At 39.4% G+C, this 23,737-nt stretch overlaps 1 protein-coding gene across 1 annotated transcript in view; it reads right to left on the reverse strand.

Annotated features, from left to right (window-relative positions):
- Positions 1-484: 484 nt before the first annotated feature.
- Positions 485-23,737, reverse strand: part of SLC5A7 (solute carrier family 5 member 7) — a 28,904-nt gene continuing 5,651 nt past the window's right edge. The window contains exons 3-9 of the mRNA XM_017339271.3: positions 23,476-23,589; positions 22,548-22,703; positions 16,143-16,291; positions 12,073-12,216; positions 8,686-8,839; positions 5,794-6,011; positions 485-4,441 (exon numbers count right to left, since the gene is read on the reverse strand). Of these exons, the coding sequence (XP_017194760.1) occupies positions 3,812-4,441; positions 5,794-6,011; positions 8,686-8,839; positions 12,073-12,216; positions 16,143-16,291; positions 22,548-22,703; positions 23,476-23,589 (1,565 nt within the window). The 3' untranslated portion in view covers positions 485-3,811. The remainder of the gene's footprint in view (positions 4,442-5,793; positions 6,012-8,685; positions 8,840-12,072; positions 12,217-16,142; positions 16,292-22,547; positions 22,704-23,475; positions 23,590-23,737) is intronic.

The following is a 23,737-nucleotide window of genomic DNA, read 5'->3' on the forward strand; positions in this document are numbered from 1 at the left end:
ATCAGATACTCTCTCGAGACTTAAGCAATGCCTTTGTACATCCTACAGAAATGAGATGGTTTCTTTGCAATCCACTGCATAATTGTCTTGAAGCTCTATTTGCATATCTTTTAAGAGAGTACCCCAGGGGTCAGCACTATGGTAGTGGGTTAAGCCACAGCCTGCAGCACTAACATTCCATATATGTGCCGGTTCAAGTCCCGGCTGATGCAATTTTGATCCAGCTCCCTATTAATGCACTTGGGAAAGCGGCAGAGGAGGGCCCAAGTCCTTGGACTCCAGCACCCACGTGAGAGACCTGGAAGAAGCTCCTGGCTACTGGCTTTGGCCTGGCCCAGCCTCGGTTGTTGTGGCCATTTGGGGAGTGAACTAGCGGATAGAAGATCTCTTTCTCTGTGTCTCTCCCTCTCTCTGTAACTCTGCCTTTCAGCCAAATAAATCTTTAAAAAGAGAGAGAGGACTCCAAAAAGTTAAACCTGAACAATATCCTGAATTGTAGCAGCACAATTTAATACAGTACAATGCAATACAATACAATTACATTTAAAACATTTACATACATAGATGCAAATCTACTTATTTTAAGCATAATTTTATATAAGTTTTGACAGACAAAAATATATGTTTTAGAAGCATTATATCAGTAGCAAACTTACAATAAATTACACACTATACTTCAGTAAATTTTCTCGAAGGCTAAAGGCAAAAAAATAAAAAAGAAAAATCATAACTTAGACCTAAAATATAATACTCATTCATTAGTTTCAAATAAAAGCCAAAAGCCAGTATATTAGGTTTGCTTATTTCAATCTTATACTCATTTGGAAGTCACAAAATTCATTAATTGTAAGTGTAGCAATGGAATTGGATTTTGACTCCAAGTGCTTGAAAGTTTTTTGTTGACAGTCCAGCTCTAAGTGTGATGCTTTGAATTATATGAATGAAAAAAACTAAAGTTACCCCAAAAATGTGTTGCAATCACTGTAGAAATATGAAAATAAAATATTTGTTTTATTCTAATGCTTTATCCACAGGTATTGCCTCTGGAGGTTAATATGGCCAGTGTTGAAAATGTTTTAGTTACTTTAAGGGCGAGTTCTGAAAACTTCAGGTCCATGAGTGAGGCTGGACAAATACAAAGCTGTCTGCCTTATCCATGATGTCAAAACAGCTGGCAATAGGAATGGAACTTCATCTACAGGTAACAGATTTGTGCCTTCCTTACAAATTGGGAGGGGGGAATTCATTTGAGTGTGCACAAATAAATAAATAAATATCTTGTGACTTTCATTCCTTTTGGTCTTTAACTTATATTGTACTTTAAAAACCATCTTGCTAAAATATAGCACATTTATTTTTAGATTAAGTAAGAAGCTAATTTTTTGATGTTTTGTTTGACAGAAGGTGAGAAATAATGGGTTAAATAAACACATAACATTATTTTAATCTTAAATGATTTAAACTCTCTAGTTTTAATATTTTAGAGAAAATTTCTTCCTCGTATCTTCTGATTGTTAAATTAATTTTTATTCATTTTTTATTGTTAATATTTGCTGTTTTTTGTTGGATTTAAATATGGTTGTTTTGACACAATTATTGCTCAAGGAAATTGTAAAATATAACATCTGTGCTTCTGTGTTGAGTACCATTATAGTATGGGGGACGTGTCCATGACATATCTGAAATGTTGAGACCAGAAGTCATGGGATGGAGAGGATAGAACTCATTACTTGGCTGGTATACTGGAAAGCATGTTGTATCTAAAACGTCTTGTTTGCCAGGAAGTGGAGTCCCTACCAGTTCACTACCTGTCCATAGCACGTGTCTTAATCTCTGTGTGTGTTTTTTTTTTTAATATATTTCCTGTTCCTGATTCTTTTGCAGTCTGAGAATCTTGGATTCCCATACTCACTAATTCCAAAAATATCTTTCCAATGACTCTATGGGTACTGAGTAGGTTCTAAGCAAACAAATGAATAAAGGAATTCTCTTCTTTCTGAAGTGTACAGGATCTTCAGTAATCCTTTTAATTGCAATGTCATATTCACTATTAAACTTTGATAAAGCATTGAAAATATGAGACATTACAATGTATAACTTACTGAATTTGATATTTGAAAAATTACTCTGGGGACTTAATTCATAGATTTGATGCTTTGAGACAATTATACTCAAAACATATAAGAAGCACTTTTGGGGTCAAGGACACAATTTTATACTTAATGCTGGACACTGAGTTAATGCAATTTTGTTTGTGCCTCAGAAAAAAGGGAGGAATATTTTTAGAAAACATGTTTTGGTTTCTACAATTCAAATTGGCTTCCTTTATTGGATCAAATTCCCAGATAATTTTTCCACTCATCAGTTCACTCTGTTTTTGTAAACACATCTCCAGATACTTCTATAATGTGTGGCTGGTGGAAAAGCATTTGAAAATTCTATAATGGACACAAACCATTACATATACATATATATATATATATTTACATATACATATTTTTTCAAACTCCAGAAAAGGAGCAAAATAATATTTAATGACTGACCTCATGAAAGTTATACAGACATCAAATGTTAAAATTGATGGCTTCTTCCCTTTAGGGACTTACTTTACTTTCTGCTTTCTTCCACATTCTAAAATTCATTCTACAATGTTTGTACACGGTTACTTGTCCCATCCCTGTAAACTAGCTTGTGTGCAAAAGTGGCACAGAATACTCCCTGAACACTAAATCATCCCCATTAATGAATAGCCAAAAATGAGTGAGGTTTGTTTTCTGGTTTTACTGCTCTTGCAAGGTGCTTTGGGAATTGCCAGTAATTCTATGCAAGGAAATACACATTAATTTTGCAGTTTGCCATCAACAACAATGGTGCCATACAGCCATCTCTTCTTACATATAACTCAATTTAATTTTCAATACTTGTTTGGACACAGTAAGCCAAAACATTCCTTCTTTTATCATGGGGAAAAACTTACTTCAGATGAAGATAAAAAGCTTCTGGTCATCCTATCACTTTCTGCTTGATGTGCTTCTTGATAGGTTGCTGCAAGGTTGCCTGATAATCTTCCTAAGCTCAATCCTCTTCTCTACACATATGATAGTTATGGCACGCTCAGAGGAGCCCCGGGCCCCTGCAGAGACAGACCCAGCCTCCTATCAGCTTGCACATGAAGAAGTGCCAGTGCACATGGCGTCTGCGTGTCTGCTCCACCTGTGCTCAGAATAAAACACACCATCACTAAAGGAACAACAGCAAATGTCATTGTCCACAGCATGAAACGGGTGGGTAATCACACATCAAGGAAAACAAGCTAGCTGATTCACTGCACCATGTGACTGTGGGACTCTCATCGCCTCAGCGTGGTATTAAACTGCCCTCAGCAACGCATTAGCAAACAAGGTTCGGATCAAGACGATCCAATTTCCTTTTTCGCAGGTTCTTTTATACCTACTTCCCTTTTTCACAATAAAATGAATATTTTGGTTGGCCCTATGATCTTTGAATGGGACTTTATTCATTTTTGTACACCTAACAAAACTACTTAGCATCAACACTAAAACTACTATGAACGAGAAAGAAAGTCGCTGCTCTCACAGGTGCTTCCTTTTAGCTTGGCATGTACTTGTACAAGTGCACTTTATTTTTCTTGAACTCCTCCCTTAGGACTTATTTTTATTTTCTGGAGGAATTTTGTCCTCCTGAATGGGGTTTATATTTTTAATATATTTTTATATGCTGCAAACCCTCCTTCCAGGACTACCCTACCACAGTGCTCTGTTTGAGAAAGCAGTCGTGTATTGAGATTGGGTCATTGCAAATTATCCTCAGTTCCAGACCCTTCTGGACTGGAGTCCACATCAAGCAAGGCCTCTTTATTGGTGAAGGTTGAGCTCAGCGTGAGGCTCTGTCGAGGCTTCACAGGTGCAAGTTCATTTAATTTAATATTTTCATTTTTGACCAGAATTGTCTTATCCATGTTTTCTTCACTGTGCCTGGCAACCACGGCATCAAACAGATCCAACTTTGGTGGCAAGGTTCCACTTTCAAACAGGTATTTGGCTAGATAAGAGATGCCAATGTTGGCCAGGAATGAGGACACCATGGCGAGTGTCTTAAACGGGAACCGCTGATTATAGATGCCATTCTTATCCGCATAGTAGCCAGGGTAGAGGATCAGGGGCTGCAGATACAGGTAGGGCTCCCCTCCAGTTACTCGTAGGAAGAGGCCAGAAACGTAACCTGCCACGGCCCCGTAGGTGTTGGTGCCCTTGATGAACAGCACACAGAGAAGCTGTGGGAAGATGATGATGTAAACCAGGTCGGAGCTGAGGTACCACAGCCCATACACTGTCTTTGTCAGCAAGGCCATGGCTGTTGCAGATGCTCCAAATACAAACACTGTGATGCGCATGACCCAGACGATTTCCTTGTCTGATGCCTGTAAGAAATTGCCCCAGTGTCAGCCTTTCACACGGACCCATTTAGGCAACGAATAAGACACATTTCTAGGTTTTAAAATTTATCTGAGGAACTTCCTTGGTTCAAATGCCTCAATCTATAGGCAAATACCACCCCTACCTATAGCAAATCTCTCCCTAACTTACAGCACCCAAAGCAAGCAATGTGGCCTTCCAGGTTGACATCTGGACGGGGCTCCTGTGCACCATGCACATGAAACAGAACCTGAGTCTGTCCTTGAACACACAGGAAGGAAGGGTTACTGTGGTGTGATCGCAGGATGAGGATGCAAGAGAACATTTTGCTCCTTGTCTGTGGAGGGGTCATCCTTACTTCCTCTCTTCATAGGATGTTACTCTCATTAGGGTTAATCACTTTCTGCCACCCTCAAAAGTGATTTGTTTGAGGAGTTCCCTTAGTAAAAGACCACTGGGATGACTATGTTAACCTAAAGAGCATCCAAGCTTTGGTCAAAGGAGAACAGTTCTTGATAGGAATTCCTGGTCCCTTAGCCATCAACACAACATGCTGTCCTACCACCTCTTGGTTCAATAAGGAGAACCAAATTGAGAGGATATTTTCTAACCCAGTTGACCTTGGGAATTTAAACAAGGAGCACTCCAGATCTTATACATGAGCATGAAGCAACTTAGTCCACATGCCCTGGTTCCACTAAGGCGCTCCAGTTTCCTAGTGCATTTGATTATACCAAAATTTTGCTAAGGGTTGGGCGTTTGGCATAGCAGTTAAGATGCCAGTTTAGGATGCCCATGTAACATGTTGGAGAACCTGGATTCAATTCCTGTTCCTGGTTTCTGATTCCAATTTCCTACTAATTAGAGACCCTGGGAGGCAGTAGATGATGGCTCAAGTGTTTGAGTCCCTGCCACCCCTGCAGGATATCTAGATTGAATTCTCAGTCCCAGTTTTTGGGCTGTTGCATTTAGGGAATGAACCAGTGGACAGGAACAATCTCTCTTCCTATCTGTCCCTCTATGTCTGTCTCTACTTTTATAAAGTAAAAAAAAGATTCTAATAACTTTTACTAAGATATTTTAAACTTCATTATACTTTCTTCAGAAAGATAAGAATTGCAGCGATGTGACTGTGCGACTTGGGAAATAGTGGTACTGATTTTGTTCCCTTCAGTTTCAGAATGTATGATAAGAGGCATTGATTACATCCACTTACAAGGTAAATAAACTTATTTGTTATTTAATCTTGTGTGCTTCATCAAAACATGGTCAGAATTTAAATACACAATAAATATAATGACAGCAGCAATAATAATAGCAATAATTATTATAAGTTTAAAAGAAAGGCTGTTCTTACATTTTGTCTGAAGGAAAGCTGGTAGATGTTCCGAGCAAACATTGAACTTGCTGACAAGATGGAAGAATCTGCTGAGGACATAACAGCCGCAGAAACTGCCCCAAGACCAAAGAAAGAAATGTACACAGGGCAGAGGTACTGCAGAACGATGGGTAAAATCATGTCAGCTTCATTTTTACTTTGGGGATCTGGAAACCCATATGCAGTCTGGTTCCAGTCTGTTGAAGAGAAGCAACCATCGAAATCACTGAAGAGCCATATATTCCATATCTACCTGGGAGTTACACTACTTATAGGTGGTTTTGAAATAAACCAAGAGCATGGTGTTTTAGTCTACATACCGGTCAAGTGGAAAAGTCTTGCATGTCCTGATTTTTTTTTTTTAAGATCTATTTTATTTATTTGGAAGGCAGGTGAGGTGAGTGGGGAGAGAGAAAGATTTTACATCTGCTGGTTCATTCTCCAAATGGCCACAAACCAGGAGCCTGGAGGTCCATCTGGATTTCCCACATAGGTTGCAGGGACCAAAGCACTTGGGCCATCCTCTGCTGTCCTCCAAGGTGTTGGCGGGGAACTGTATAGGAAGTGCATCAACTAGGACTCCAACTGCCACTTCGGTATGGGATCCTGACATTGTAAGCATCAGCTCAGCTCACTGCACCAGACCACTGGCCCCATCTGTCCTGATTCTAATGGATATTGATTTCAGTTGGTCTCATTTGCAAACTTAGTGAGGTATGTATGCCTTTTCTGCAATGATTGTGTTTCCTGATGAGAATCTTACCCAACAAATGCTTTTAAAATGAGTTACAGAGTTTTCCTTCTACACTTGGAGATGTAAGAGGACACAGCTTTCTCTGCCTTAGGGTTCCAAGATCCCTATGCAAGCGGATAAGGACAGCAGTGGGGTTATCCCTATCCATGCTTGTCCTGTGTATAAACTTGATTTTGGAGCTGCTTCAGGATCATTTTCCTCTCAACTCAATTCCATTGTGTGTGTAGAATTTGGCTTACTAGAAATAGGAGGCATTCTAGATTAAGGACAGCCCCTTTTCATTGAATAAAGAATGCAGTCATGAGGCTAAAATTTTCCTTAGGTTTTTGGACTTAGTATGGTGAGAGTACTTAGAACATAGGTTTGTATTTTAGTATACAGAAACTTACTATTTTGTTATGGCATTCCTTGAAGAGTACAATGGACCCTTTGTGTGTACATTAGCACAGTTCCTTTTGTAAAATCTCTGAACACCTTTAATATGAAGACAAGGGCAAACAGTAGTTTCCTTTGTATCTCAGCATTTTTCTTCTCCTATTTTTCATTACAATTGGCATCAAAACCATGCTTAGCTGAAGCCAAATTTATTGCCTTAACTGAGATGTCATGATATCACAAATAACATCCTGGAATGTATACCTAACTCAACAAAACATTGGCTTTATGCTTCTTTGTTTGATGCACCCACATCAAGATCTGTCTTCTGCTTATGAGATAAATGCTGTCTTTTTTCCCCCAAAGATGAACATGGCATACTAACTTTGGCATCTTTTAATCTTTGTGCTTATTTATATCATGGATGAACAACTGGAGTGAAGGGTGCAAACTCTGCATATTATTGCTCTTTTAAAACTTAAATGATCCAATAATTAGTTCTATTAATTGGAAGTCAACATTGCCCTGTGAATATTACCCTGGATCATATTTATAAAACCCAATGGGGTAAAGGTGAACATACATTCACCTGTTTTAATTACCTCTACCTAGAGGATTCCTTTGAATTTGGGTTAATGGGATTCATTTTCATCAAATGGTATTACACGTTGTATAGCATGGGGTTATAAGTGGTCAGGAGTGATTTGCAAGTTCAAACAAATTAAAGGTAAGATATTAAAAATGTTCCATATGGAGGCAAACAGTGAGATCCATATTTCATAATGTTCTCTTGGCTGCTAGTTTCTTAGCTTTTCCTAACTTACATATTTATGGATCGATTTATCCAAGAAAAATCACTTATTTGACAGGCCATTGTTAACTACTGTCTGTTAATGTAAAGCAGGGATCTCAAGTTTCAAGTGGTCCCCAGGTGGTCCTGATGGTCACAGGCAAACTTCTTCTAGGCCAGTGGCTCTCAATGTGGGTGTACTTGGATTCACAGGGGAGCCTACAAAACAAAGGTGTCTAACTCTGGCTTAGGTTATAAAGACAAGGTCCTGGGGCAGGCATTTGGTCCAGCAGTTAAGGTACCAGTTAAGATGTCTACATCCTGTATCAGAGTGCCTGAATCTGAGATGTGGCTCCACTCCTAGCTCTGTTTTCTTGCCAATGCATTGGAGGTGGCAGTGAGGATTAAGTAGCTGGGTTCCTGCCACCCATGTGGGAGACTTGGATTGAGTTCCTTATGCCTGGTCTCAGCCTGGCCTAGCCATGGATATTATGGTCAATTACAGAATGAACCAGCAGATAGGAGATCCCTGTCTATGTTTTTCTCTTTTTCTTCAGCCTCTCACATAAACATAAAACAAAGTCCTGTGGAGTAGCTCAGAAATTGATGTTTTTGAGTCTTCCCCACATTCTGGGGGATGTCCATGTGTAACCTCACTGAGAACCACTGCAGAGAGGAATACATCCAGGCAACTGATAAATATTCCAAACTGAGAAAGCAGGTGTGCTCACAGATATTTCAGCAGTGGACTTTGAGCAATCAAAAAAAAATTCTGCAGACCACTGAAACACAATACAATTTACTAAGCTCTGCAACAGTGGTCCACATGAGGGGGAGAGTGAGGAACAACAGTCTGGGGTGAGAGGGAAGTGGGAAAGCATCCAGCAGGGGCAGGAGGGGGAGGCGGGTAGTGAACTAGCAGGCACCCGTAGTAATGGTGCAGGAGATTTACCTGTGGATGCTCCAATGGCTCCAATGAGCACAGCTGGAAGAGCCATCACCAGACACCCGAAGGCTGCCAGGAAGGACAGCACTTGGGCATAAGTGGCTGAGGAGGACGAGAGGACCCTCTGGAAGTAGGCCTGCCAGGGGATACCGCCTAGCATCTGCACAAGGACCAAAGGGACCCAGAGTGAACAGAAGACACATGGCATCTACTACCTTTCTTTCTTAAACAGAAACAGAAGTTTATCACAATCACACTAGAATAGTCATAAATATGACTCTGAAGTGCAGAAAGTACATACACGTCTCAAAACTCAATTGTTAGCATTGTATTTATTATGGTCTAAAGCTATGTCCTTGCCCAAATTTGTGCACTGAAATCTCCTAACTCCCGGGAGATGCTATTAGGCGGAGCCTCTAGGAGATGGTTAGGTCATGAGGATGAAGTCCTCTTGAGCACAATGAACATCCTCATAGAAGAGGCCCAGGGAGCCTGTTTGTTGCTTCCACTATGGGAAACCACAGGGAGAAGGTGCCTTCTATGAGGAATGGCCTTTTCCAGACACCAAATCTTCCAGCACCTTGCTCTTGGACTTTCCTATCTCCAGAACTGTGGCAAATAAGTTTCTATTGTTCATAAGCCATCTAGCATATGGGACTTTGTTATAGCATCCCAAAATGATGAAGATAATCTCATTGTGTACTTTGACTTCACAGAATTCCCACCAGGGCTCTCCCTTGGTCATTACCTAGGACATGTTTTCTTCTTCTTCTTCTTCTTCTTCTTCTTCTTTTTTTTTTTTTTTTTTTTTTTTTTTTTTTTTTTTTTTTTTGCCTAGTTTAAACCCCCTTAAAGCTACCCAGACATTTTCAATTTATCCTCACTTTGGAGAATCATTTAAAATATTCTGAAAGTATGAAGTTGAACGTGAACTAGTACAACCTAATACATAATTACAGACTTGCATCATGTGCTAAGCAATGAATGGTCACAGGAGTACCAGCATGAAGATGGTGTGGTTCCTGCCCAGGAACTTGGACCCCGCCACTGACTGGGAGAGTCAATGTGTTATGGTGTTTCCCAAAGCAGGGTGTGCATAGTGACAAAACAATATGTAAGTGTGTGTAAATATGGAATAAAAAATTAGAAACACACTTGTGCTCATTTTTACCTTATGCCTAAGTGTTACACTTTTTAGTTAAGTGGTTTACATCACTGGTTAGTATATCACATATAAACCATACACATACCTACATTGGGGATAAAGTTCTTACTGAGAATATACAGCCAAAAAGTTTGGGGACATTGAACTATAAAGCAATTTATTACATGCTGTAAAGTGGTCTATATGGGAAAAATGAGAAATAATTTATTATTTGGGGATAAGGCAGGAAGATGAGCAGCTGCAAGGTGATCAGGAAAACCTACAAAAATGACCACTGAGTCAGTCTTTAAGCTTTGAGTGGACATCCTCACGTGAAAAGGCAACAGAAATGGACCTGGATAAGAAACCAATATCAAAAAAGGGAGGCAAGTCGGAGGGAAACAATAGCAGCTGTGAGACCCCTGCATGTTTGGAACGAGCAGAGGTCAAGTTTTGTAGGTATGGTTGGAGATGAAGGGGAAAAGCACTTCTACTTGCATCATTGCCAGCCCTCTGACAACACAGAGTCCATATTCAATGCATATTGATTATAAGAATGGAGGAATTGCTGAATGAGTTTGTTGTGAGTTTCCTGAGGCATCTTTAATCACCTGTGTTCCAGGATGTCTGTCTAATTTATAATTGCCTCATGTGTGCTGTCTGTCACATTAAAAAAAGTGTCTGTCACATAACAATTCCAGAATAATTTCCTTTTCATAAAAGCTATACATGGTCAAAAGTTGAAATACGTTGAAAGAAGAAATTCTAAAATTTATAAGACCGTTCCTCAAGACCATCTTTCCAAAAACTTTTCATTTTGCAGCCTGTCAATTAATGTATCAACATCTTTCATGCCAATGAATTAAATGAAACAATGCATCACAATTTATATTCCAATCAAGTCAGGCGTTTTGCTCATCAGAGGCTTAAGGAAAGTAAAATCTGACTTCTACTTACAAACAGATTCAACGTCTGTGTCCCCACAGAATTGAAACCCTGTCCCACTGTGATGGTATTTGGTGAAGGTGGAGCCATGATGAATGGGATTAATGCTCTTTTAAGACAGGACCAGCATGCTCTCAGTCTCTATCCACCGCATGAGGATATAGCGAGAAGTCATCACTCTGTAACTGGAATGGGACCCCCCCCCCCACCATGAACCTGACTAAGCTGGCACCCTGATCTAATGTTTCCAGGCTCTAGAACTCTGATAAAAAAAACTACACTGTTTATACATCTACCAGCCTATAGCACTTTGTTGGACTAGCCCAAACTGACTAAGAGGGATGGTCATTTGGAATACGGGCCTGAGGGAGTGAGATTTAATCTCTTAGTCCTTTCACTCATAATTATAAGCCATCACAGGAAAATGAGAGCCAAGGGACTTCTCAACAATCCTTGTGGACAGAAACCCTCCACACACACTAGTTTTCTTTGTATTTCCCTTTCTCTTTATTAGGATACTCTGTACTGGATAGGACACACCCACTCTGCATGTTGAGATGATGCTAAAATTCAGCAAAGTGTCATAAACCCAAAGTCATAAGAGGCTGACAGTCCTCTAAAGAAGACACAGAAAGTGCCAATTTTGATCCAATGTCACCTCTTCCTCATGCTGGAATCAAACACAACATGATGTTTTCATACATACACACTCTAAGTAGCAGAACCCTAACATCTGGTTTTATTTCATTTTTCCCCTCTCCCCTCATTCTGTGATCTGCCCTGCTTCCTTCCATGTCCTGAGTGCCACCAATTCCATTACTTCATGGTGCTGTGCATTTTCAAGCTGTCCCAGGCTCCTGGCACCCTTCGGCATTTTTCTTGGTGACACCCTCCTTTCCCATCTTATCTCATCACCTAGGACCTTTGGTCCACTGACTCACTTAGCTTGTAATTCGAGACTGAATGAACTACTTATTTGAGAATAAATTGGCTTTTAATGCTTTATTCCAGAGCACACATTAAAAGTTCAGCTGGCTTGCTCTTAGACTGGGGGAGGTTCCTGGGGGAGGGAAGGGGACTCCTTGACGTACATCACAGCAGAAATGTGGACACACACGTAACACTGCAGATGCTTTTCTTACTGCCTCTTTTGCACTATCAGCCACCACTCAAGACACAGCCCCAGCCTTCAGAAATCGCCAGAAGCCAGTAGGCATATGTTTAGTGTAAATATGAAAATCATGAAAACACATTGGTTTGGGGCAGTAATTCAGTCACATTCCTTAGGTAAAAGCATCACTTACCAACAACAGAAAACTATCGAGCCAACTGTAGACTTCGAATGGCTCAATGGTTCCCAGCCAAGGTGCCTGGTATTTGGTATGCACAGCCGTAAACCCGATGTCAGAGACTGCAGGATGTGACAGTGCAAAGGGGACACTGATCCACTGGAAGAAAGAGTGACAACACACCCTTGGGCTATGACTTTTAACCCTCCAGGACATGCAACATTTATACTCCTTTTTTATTTCCTCACAGAAGGCACAGTTCAGTAGTTCAATTTATTCATACAGAGAAAGACCTGAAATTGTGTTCTCTGCATCATACAATCTATTACTGATTTAGAAAAAGTAAAATAGCACACTCTCCACCTCTGCCTTTGATATTACCATGTCATGTAAACTACAGGATCAGTCATCAGAAAATGTTAAGAACAAAACATTGCATTTGAGACACACACATACACACACACATGCACATATAATTACATTTTCTGTGAATTATGGAAAGGTATTTATTCATTAAAGTAACAAAGGAAGATTTGATTGAGAAACTTGTGTGAAACCAGCCTCCAACGTTGGCTTAGTACTAATAAACAGAAGAAAGAATTGAAGGCACAGATGTTTTAGATGGAGCAAAGCAAAGAGAAGAATATTTGTGTGGGGTGATGGTGATGGTGGTGATCATAGTGGTGTATGTGCATATGCATGCCCACATCTGTTGTCTAACATGGTTTACTGGTAAGGAAAAAGACAAACATGTGAAGGGAACTTTGAATAGCAAGAGAAAAGATTTGTATTTCTTTTTTATAGACCACTGAAAACTAGAGAAATTTCTTCCTAGCTTTTTTACAATTTAAAATAAATTTTATGAATACAGAGAGAATACATTTCATGTATTTCATATAACAATTCTAAGAAGATACCCATCCATCCTCCCTCCCACCACAGAGAAGCTCTCATTTATAAATGAAGGTGAAACAAAGACCTTCCAAAACAAACAGAAATTGAAAGAATGTGTCATCACTCATCCAGTTTTACAAATGATACTTAAGGACGTGCTACACATAGAAATACAGAAAGGTAATCATCATCATGGAAGAATGTCAAGGCAGAAAATCTTCTAGTAAAAGTGCATAGGAAATACAAAACAAACAATAGGAATATTTATGGAAAATGGCAGGATCAAGTCATTACTTATCAATTATAACTCTGAATGTAAATGGCCTAAATGTTCCAATTAAAAGATACAGACTGGCTTAATGGATTAAAAAAAGACCCATGTATTTGCTGCCTATAAGAAACACACCTCACCAACAAAGATACACATAGACTGAAAATGAAAGGATGGAAAAAGATATTCCACATTAATGGAAATCAAAAATGAGCAGGATTAGCCCTCTTAATATCTTCCAAGTTTTGAAAAGATTTCAGTAAAACTGCTTCAGGATTCTGCTATTAGATGTGAACAGTGGCTTAATCACAAGGCAGGAGTCAGGGACAGCAACAAAAGCCTCACGTCCAGCAGTGCTCTGGGAATGGCAGGCCCTGGTCCAGAGGGATGATGAATAAAGGGTCAGTAGCCCTGGAGCACAGGAGGGACAGGGAAGTCAGAGAGGCAGAAACCAGCAAAAGAACCCCAGCTTTAGTGTTCAGTGCTCCAAGGATGATAACTGAAAATCAACAGAATTAGAGAATTCAAGAAGGGATGGTTTAAGATGTAGATAATAATTATGCATGCATGTGTAGCAATGAAAGCTTGGAAAACAAGCCATGTTGAGTATTGTATTCAGCCTACTCAGTAGGGCCTTAACTAATAATACAGCACTTCATTCCTCATTAAAATTCAGTTACATTTTGTGTCAGAAAAACACGCACACTTATGCATATTATTTTTGCTAACATTTTTACATGCATACTCTTGATTTATGCACCTGTGTCTTTTAAGTTCTGATCTCATCCAAAGTAAGGAGAAATCACATATAACATCAGCAGATAAATTAATCCCCTGGAAGACTAAGTGCATTAGTTATGAGAGCTGTCACTGCAAAACTAACCTTGCCTTTGACACTCTGTGGAGAGATTTATTTCCATGTTCTTGGCTTTATTTCTGGAAGCTAGCAATGATGCTAAGGAAAAATCAGGATCTCAACACTGTCCACTTGATTATAGCAATTCAAATATAAAGAAAGATGGGCATCCTCGAGCAAATCAAATATTCTCAACTTTGTTTAAATTAAAATGAAATGCAAACAAATGGGAGAAAAGAAGAAATACTATAATCTTTGCTGGTATATGTGGATTTATAGTTAAATTGTATAGTTAAATGGTAAAGTTAAACTGACTATTCTTTTAAACTTTCCTCCAGGATATTATTTGAGATGCTAAAAAGTTAAATAGAGGGTATGAGATTCGTGCTTTATGTTTCATTTACAAGTGTGTAGTATTAAAAACTAAAATAGAGTAAAAAGAATTTCATTATAAGACAAAGGAGGAAGATCAGAAGTACTTCTTCCATTGTTGGAGATGAGTTTCACCTACAGTGTTGACAGCCTTCTGTGTGGCCATTGCTCCCATGGGGTCTAGAACAGAGGTAGTGCAGGTGAACCCAGAATGCCCTGGCACAGACTGAACACAACATCTCCTTCCTACTTCTTTGGCTATGTCTTAGATATCTGGTATTATATGCACCCTTATAATCTTCACATTCTAAGATGTGAGTTTGCAAAGAAACAACATTGACTAGGATGCATTCAAGACACACAAAGATGCTTCTAAAGTAATCAAAAAACACTCATGGCTCATAATCATATGGAATTCTTTAATTCATAAAACACATAAATCATCTAATTCAACCTGGAACTTAGGGCAACAGAGAATAAATCTATCTAGTTTTTAAATATACAATTAAGTCCTTTCTTTGTTTTTATACCTCAAGTAGTGATGGCTCATATTTGAAACCCTTGGTTCTTTCAATGGAGTGACTTCTATACCCCTGAGCATTCTCATGGTTAATGAAACTAATAGAGAAGAAGCTTGAGAAACTCTATGTGTTGCAACCTTTTAAGGTAAAATGACTTGGGCACAACATTTCCATTCATAAAACTCACTGATTTAGTTTTGGAACAGTTTGCAACACACCTACTCAGGTTTATAATTTTGTTTCCTTAAATAATACTTTTCTTTTGAAAACAAGCCTCAGGAGGAGTTACTCTCATCAAGTTGTTTCAGTTTAACATATTTCTAGGGGATGAGCATATCCTTCTATGACATAAATAAACAAATAAATACTCTTTCTTTTAAACACGAAGCTGTATTTCAGAACACTTCTGTGACATACTAAAAAATCCAGCTAAACACTTTCAACCACAAAGTTAACAATACATGCATTTTACAACAAACATTCTTTGATTTGTTAAAATAAGCCAAGCTGACTAGAAATATGTTGCCAGCTCTGCTTCTGCCTATAGTTCACATATATGTTCATTACTATTATTTTATTGGTTAATGTTTTTATTAATATGTAATTTTATGGGGCACAGTGTGATATTTCAGCATATCTAGCCATCATAAATTAATCAAAGCAGACAAATAGCCTTTCATTTTCTCATCCTCTCCTTGTGTTTGGAGTCTACCAGCTCCTCTCCCCCAGTTCTTGGTACAGGTTATAAAACACTATTGTGAACTATGATTGGCAGCCACTGTGCTGTGGAATACTGGAACTTGTTACTTTCAATCTGCTGTTTTGTAAACTTTTTTTTAACTCTTGAGGGAAGTGTGTTGCTTCAACTCTCAAAAGACCCATCATTTTCCATCAGTCAGGACATGAAAAATAGGAAGATCTTGAGATCTTGACCTTCCTAAGAGTTAGATCTAGGGCACATTTTCCGTCAAAATCTAACAAAAGGAACAGAGTTTTTCATGTAATTATTCCAAGGAGGGCTTTTGTTTATAGTGGTATATGACTTAGTACCTGTTGTGATGAAAAACTACTTTCCTACAAATTTTTGCTGAGTTAGTACAAAATACAACGTTATCTTTAATTTAAGAAAGAAAGAAGGAAGGAAAGAAAATCTGTGGGTGACCCCACTTACCAGTCCAACAAAAATGCAGAAGAGTTGGACGACATCTGTGTAGGCTACAGAATACAGGCCGCCCACCAGGGTGTAGAGGGTGGCGATGAGCGCCGAGACGATGACAGACGCGTGCACGTCCACGTCAATGATCACGCTGATGGTGGCTCCTGAAAGGGAACAGACAGCTCTGGGTGCTCGATGGACCCACTCCCCGTGCAAGGATGCTTGCAGCTCAGTGACAGCCACGGTTCCTCCCATGTCACATACAATGTATTGGATGCATGCTGAAGTCTTCATATGTTAGTAAATTGAAGGCATACATGAGTGTGTGTGTGTGTGTGTGTGTGTGTGTGTAGTCTTGCTTTCTGAAATCAGTGCTTTGCTGACTTATTTATGTAGATGACACCTAAATTCCTGATATGGGTACACATACATAAACACATAAACTGAAATACACATGAACCTAATTGCATTATAAGAACTTAGAATCATTTCACCAACTATCTGAAGCCCTGACTTAAGTATCTGCAGTGTGCTTACTCACATCCATAGTAAAAACAAGGTTTTCTGAGAAGCATGTTATTCATTTCCACATTTTACAACTAATACTCATTTGCTGTATTGCATTACTCTGCCCCTGCTAGGTTACATCATTGACAAATGGTAGAAGATATCAAAGGATTGAGACAAGTTTGTAGGGGAAAAATAAAGTCATAAAATTGTTAAATTGAATTACCAGATTTTTCTCCCTCAAGTTCATGAAAAATCTCTTTTATTTTGTCGGTGGAACATGCTCTCTGGCTCCTAGGATACCAATATACTGCAGAACCCTTGACTGGAGTATCATATTTTGGAGTAATTTTCATCATCAAAATTCTAAGCCTGCCTTAGAAGTCTAATTTACGTTCCTGCCAGCTCCTCTCCTCCATTTCCCTGTATGGTATATACTACGCTATTGTGAACTACATGGCTGTGTCTGTTGATGGTCCCATGAGACTACTGCAGTGTGGGGTGTCTGCAGCACTGTGGTTCTTGGACTGACACTTCATAAGTCACTTGTCTACAAGCTCTTTCTTCATTGTTCTCAAAACCCTGTAGTTTATAGTTCATATTAAGTACAGCAGTGACAGGTATGGCAGCACACTGGTGACAGATATGTGAACTGGGCCTTCCATTGCTCCTGGCTCTCTCCCATTCAACCCTCCTCCTCAGCTGACAGACTAAGAGCACTCACAACCCCCGGGGCTGAAAGCCATTACCTCAAAGAACAATATAAGCTATTTTGATCTAAGATAGGAACATAAAATATTTCTCAAGAAACATTATTTCAGTGTTGTTGCAACAGTAATAACATTATTTTCTTGAATAAAAAAACCTAGTGAGGGGTGTAAGGAGGAAGACAAAGGAAAGAGGTCAGTACTTTATAATCTACTCTGAATAACTGGCTGAGTTATGGTTGCCAGTTACTGTTGTGGAAGTCTTTTCTTTCATGCTGCAACTGTTTGCCTGTTCTTTTCACATTTGTCTCCACTCAAATACCATCTCCAGATTGCATTCCATGACATGGAAGAAGCTCAATCCCAGAAGAGATCACTGGGCTCAGGCCTTGATGCCATCATTTGGATGTAACTCAGCTGTTTACAGAAGTCACCCACCTCCCCTCTACTATTAAGATTGAAATGAATTTTTCCTCAAATCTTCCCTGCATGATTAAATCAGTTGTAGGGAGTAAAACAAAGCTATGCTTCCAGATCTGCTATGAAATATTGGTCTACTTGTACAGGCATAAAAATACATTCACTGCTAATAAAATCATGAAACACTGAATTTGAGCTGTTGAAAGTATAAATATGAGGGCACATCACAAAGTGTCTGTGAAATTGGTTTCAAAAAGTCTTGCACCAAAATAAATTATTTTTACTTTCACTTTGTTACTAGCTTTTTAAAGCACCCTCATACACTTTTTTTTAAAAAGATTTATTTATTTATTTGAGAGGCAGATTTGTAGACAGAGAAAGGGAGAGACAGAGAGAGAGGTCTTCCATCCACTGGTTCATTCCCCAAATGGCCACAATGGCTGGAGCTGAGCTGATCCAAAGCCAGGAGCCAGGAGCTTCTTCCAGGACTCCCACGTGGGTCCAGGGGCCCAAGCACTTGGGCAGTCTTTTACTTCTTTTCCAGGCCATTAGCAGAGAGCTGGTTTGGAAGAGGAGCAGCCAGGATATGAACCGGCACCCACATGGGATGCTGGTGCTGCAGGTGGAGAATTAGCCTACAACACTGGCCCTATATTCTTTTTTTTTTTTTTACAAAGTTGCAAGACATAATCCGTTTATACTCCTATTTCTAAGGTGAACTATGCACATTCACAGAGTGGTGCCAGTAGACCTCATATTTGTCAATTCTTATGTATCACAACCTATTTCTTATATATGATAACTTTGATTTATGTCCAACTATGATTTTTGAAGGAAATATAGATTTTTAAAAAATTCACAACACTCCACCAGAGCATAGACTCTAAGATAAAAGTAAATGTTTTGGTATATATTTTCTGATGTGTGTGTGTGTGTGTGTGTGTGTGTAGAAAGAGCAATAGAGAGCAATGTTAACATGTTATATATAGATAAATATGTATTATATATAAATAAGTATATATATATATATATATATATATATACACACACACACCTAGACACAGAAAAACATAACTTGTGGGGCTGGCATTGTGTAGTGGGTAAAACCGCCACCTGTGATGAGATCTCAGTTTGTGTCCTGGCTGTTCCACTTCCAATCTAGCTCCCTGATAATGGCCTGGTAAAAGCAGCCAAAGATGGTCCAAGTGGTTGACCCCTCCCACCCATGTGGGAGAACTGAATGAAACTCCTGGCTCCTGGCTTCAGAGGTTGTGGCCATCTGGGGAGTGAACCAGCAGACCGCATATCTCTCTCACTTTTTCTCTGTGTCTCTTCCTCTCTCTATAACTCTGGTTTTCAAATACAGAAGTAAATATTTAAAAAAAGCCACTCATACCAAAGCTCAGGGGTTAGCTATTCAATTTCATACTTCTAAAATACTTTAGAAGCATTAGCTCATTAATTTTATTCTCCTTGCATGGCTCTGTTACAGAAATTGATTTTTATTCACTGAGAGTGAACATTTTGCATTCTGTTAGATATTTAGCCCACTCGTTTTTTGATACCTCAGCAGGTAGCTTGCTATTAAAATCAAAAATTTCTAGTGCTGCCACCAATGGCAAATCAACTCCCATTGCTTCTGAGCTAATGAGAATTACATATAATCCCATTAAGATACAAGTGCAGCTATCTTGCACCAGAGAAGTGCAACATTTTCCACTAAATTACTGCTGTATTTATAACAAAGTCTCTGTGTCTCCACATCAAGCGACTCCTTGGTTTATAGTCAGGGATCAAGGAAACAACACAAGCTAATCTGAGACTTTGGGAGAGAAACGTAGTATAAACTACCATCCAATATTGCAAGGGCTACATATGATGATGATGGTGAAAGCGTAAGATAAGCTTTTAGCCTGAGATATATAACATAAGGTGCAATTCACCTTATCTTACTTTCATTCTGATCACCTAAAGTTTGACAGTAGGCTTCAGTCATATACTTCTTTTTGTAAGGAGAGGTGACAGATACTGTCTACATGAATGCCCAGACACCAAACACTAACACAACTCATTGAGGAAAGCCATGCTGCCTCTTATCTCCTGACCTTTAAGAAAGAACCCACGCAACGCTCGGTGGCATAGTGTGAGTCTGCTCTTGATCCAAAGTAAGGTATTGAGCCTGAGGATCTTTGATGATCCCACTTAAATCTCTTGCTTTCCAAGTCTTACAAGTAGAGCTAAAATGCAAGAGCCAAAGCTCTTGGTTTTGAGACCCTGAGAGTCTCAGTCCAGCTTGTAGATCCCCAAAGGTGTCTACAAGCTAATAGTTCATGACCTAATTGGATTACATTAGGGAGGACAAAAAGCAATACTCCTTTTTTCTTTTCTTTTTGGAGTACGTATAGCTAGAAATGTTTTACCCATTGATTTGGGATAGGATAGCTATTGACAACACACAAGCCCTGCTTTCAAGAAATGTATAATCCCTTTGCACAGTGGAGAATTGGGCATGAGACAAATAAGTGGGCAAAGGATCATACAAAGTAATATAACTTTCATGAAAACAACATTCCCAGTGCCTCATGAAGCCCATGGGAGAGGTGCCTGGCACATCCAGGGGCACCGTGCCAGGACATGACTTCTATGAGATGATCTGTAGGATGCTTAGTGATGATATGGGTGGATGATAAGATAGGGAAGAGGGGAGATGGGAGCTAAGCACGGGTACCTGGACTGGCAAAATGTCAGAAGTGAGAGAGTAGGACCGTGGTTCTGGAAGAAGGAAAGGGCCTATGGGGTAGAAGGCATAATGAGAGGAGAGAATTAAGACTCAAGTCATACTACAGGATGGTTTGGTTTTAATCAGGAGAGACATATGATGAGATCTGAACTTAGAAGGATGTGTCTGAGATGACAGGGAAGGCAGAACCACAAGCAGGAAGACGTTTGAATTTACTGAGGCAGGAAAGGCTTTGGCAGGGCACAGGAAGAGATGGACAAGAAGGAAGGGAGAGGTTTGGGGAGGAAGTAGATAGGAACACGAGCTTAAGGATGGATCCCAAAGCTGAGCTGGATAACTTGAAGGATGGAGGTGCACATGTGGCAGGTGCACACCCTCTCCCTGGGGGCTCTATATCATCCAGCTGGCTTCAATAGTCTCAGTCTGCTCAGAGGCTCTCACATGGCTGCAGGCGTTGCATCTCTATCCTGGGTCTCTATGATTGCGTTGGAGATAAGGAGACGCTCAAAGATCCAGGAAACTTCTTATGTGAATTAGTAAGAGCACATGCAACCTGGACAGAAGTCCTTGCTACATCCAACCACACTTAACTTTTCTGCTATTAAACCATAACCCTATGCTTTTACCAAAGTCAATTAATTGAAATGTTTCAAGTTTGGTGGTTTTGCTGGTAGTTTACATTATTTGCCTGTTCTGTTTGCAGAGGGCTAGCGATAGCTCATTTCTTGAATAATGCTATTTACTGATGGAACTGGCACCTCGTCTTATATTTGTTTTTCTAAAAATGCATACATACATATTTATCTGAGGCACACACAGAGAGAAACACACACACACACACACACACACAGAGAGAGAGAGAGAGAGAGAGAGAGAGAGAGAGAATCTTTCTTCTGCTGGTTAACTCCCCAAATGTTCAGAGCAGCTGGGGCTGGGCCAGGCCAAAGTCAAGAATGGGGAACTCAAAGCACACTTCCACATGGGCGGCAGGGAGCTGGTATTTGAGCCATCAGCTGCACTTCCAGGGGTGCTCAATAGCAGGGTGCTGGTTCAGTAGTAGACCAAGGACTCCCACCGAGGCACTCTGATATGGGATGCAAGTGTCCCAAGTGGAGTTGTAACTGCTACACAAATGCTTCCCTGACACTGGCTTTTAAAATAAAATATGTCTATTTAAAAATTTGGCTAGCGGTTAAGCTGACACTAGGAGTTCAAGTGACATGCAAGTCCCAGGTCTACTCTCCATTCCAGTTTCCTGCTAATGCAGACTCTGGGAGGCAGCAGGGGATGGCCCTAAGTAGTCCCTGCCACCCGCTGGGAGACATGGATTTTATTCCTGGCTTCTGGATTGGCCTGATCCAGCCCTAGCTATTGTGAGCATTTAAAAAGTGAACCAGATGATAGGAAATCTCTGTCTCTCTGTGTCTCTCTGCTTCTCAAATAAATCAATAAAATTTTTAGATGCTTAAAAGGACAGCAAAATGACTTTTTAAAAAGCCAACATCTCTAGAAATATTAATGCTTTTTGCAACTCATGCAATTTTGTTATTTGAGAAGTTTGGATAGTTTTGAATGTAGCAATTAAGATACTTATTAGAGGGAAAACCAGTTGAAGGTAAAAAGTTTTTTGTTTATAGAAAAGAGAAAATAAGAAGAAATTAAAGTATAAACCATTGGTTTAAATTTACTTAACACTCAAAATGTATACCAGTATCCTCTTTAAACCCTGGCTTATGGATCATTGTCTTAAAAGTGTATTTTAAATAAATAAATTTAAATAAATTTGTTCACTGTAAGATAACTCATGGCTATCACTCTAATGATGCCATTCAAGTAAAAAACAAATACAGTTGAGATTTTATTTAACCTTTGTTGCTGAATTGCAGGTAAATGCAGAATATCTGTGAAGCTCTTATGAATAGAAACATCATGCACTATGTGATTTAATAATCTGTAAGAAGCCACAGCTGAGTAAAGTAAGGCTGTGTACCTGACGGGCAGTTAACTGGAGAGACTCAGCTGGAACCATGCTCCCTTGGTTCTTACCTAAAGCCGAGAAAATTGCGGCAGCCCAGAACATTTCCCCCATCAGCGCAGGGATAAACAGGAGTCCACCCATGCGTTTTCCATAGATCTGCTGAAATGGGTCCAACATGGTCACATATCCTTTAGAACGCATAGGTTTTGCAAAGAACAGACCACCTGAAATAAATTAAGCAAGTGTTTAGGAGAAAATTTAAAATCCATAATAGTCTTCGCCAAACCTGTAGTATACTGTAACTTCTCAAGGAAAATGAAGTTTTTAGAAAATATAGCAGCACTGAAGAGCCTATTTGAATTATACAGGAAAGTAGCAAGAACTATTTAGCACCATAAAATCAATTCCTTGATACATTTAACATTGTACACATAAGTGTCTAAAGGACAACTGGCTGGAATAATTAAGGCATGTGAGTTGAAAAACACACTGGAGAACAGTGCTCACTTAAAATGTCTTGGTGCCCTTGTATCACCTACCACAGTACTCGGGCATTCTGAGTAAGCATAGATCCAATGAACATATGTTGAATGCAGAGAGAGAGAGAGAGAGAGAGACTCTGTTATGTAATTCTTGACCTTTTATTAGTTTGATTTACAAAAGGAAATTCTGGTATAATCAAGTTGATTCATTTTGAATAGCCATAGCAGTTTTTGAAAGAAATGAAACATGATTATGTAAAGAAATTCACTGTTCAAATATCCATGAGCTCAAAGGATTTGGAAATTTTACATATCCTATAATCAAGAGATCAAATAATGTAAGCATTAGTGTTCTGCTAGTTACCAATTTCTGGTAATAGGTATTTAGAGATTTCTGGTGCCATTTCCCCCTGCAATAATTTATTCATTGTGTTTGGCTTATTTCACTTGGTATTTATATTCATGTTATTTATTCTTTCCTGAGTGAGTCACTGAGATTTAAACTTTTACTTACCTAGAATCAGACTAAGAGAATATCCAATTGGTGCCTGAGCCCAGGCTAGACCATAATCTGGAACATAAACTGCTTCCGCTGTCCCATTGATGTACCCTCCGCCTACCCAGGTGGCTGAAACAGAACAAAAAATGAGGGAATGAAACTAATTGCCTGCTATGCCCCACACCTGCCTGCCCAATCCGGCAACTATTCTCCCTAGGTAGCTACTGGGCACCTACAATGTAGCTGGTTGAGTCTGAGGTGTTGTATAAGTGTGAAG

This window comes from Oryctolagus cuniculus, chromosome 2, assembly GCF_964237555.1.
Source record: "Oryctolagus cuniculus chromosome 2, mOryCun1.1, whole genome shotgun sequence".
In the NCBI taxonomy this organism is placed as follows: domain Eukaryota; kingdom Metazoa; phylum Chordata; class Mammalia; order Lagomorpha; family Leporidae; genus Oryctolagus; species Oryctolagus cuniculus.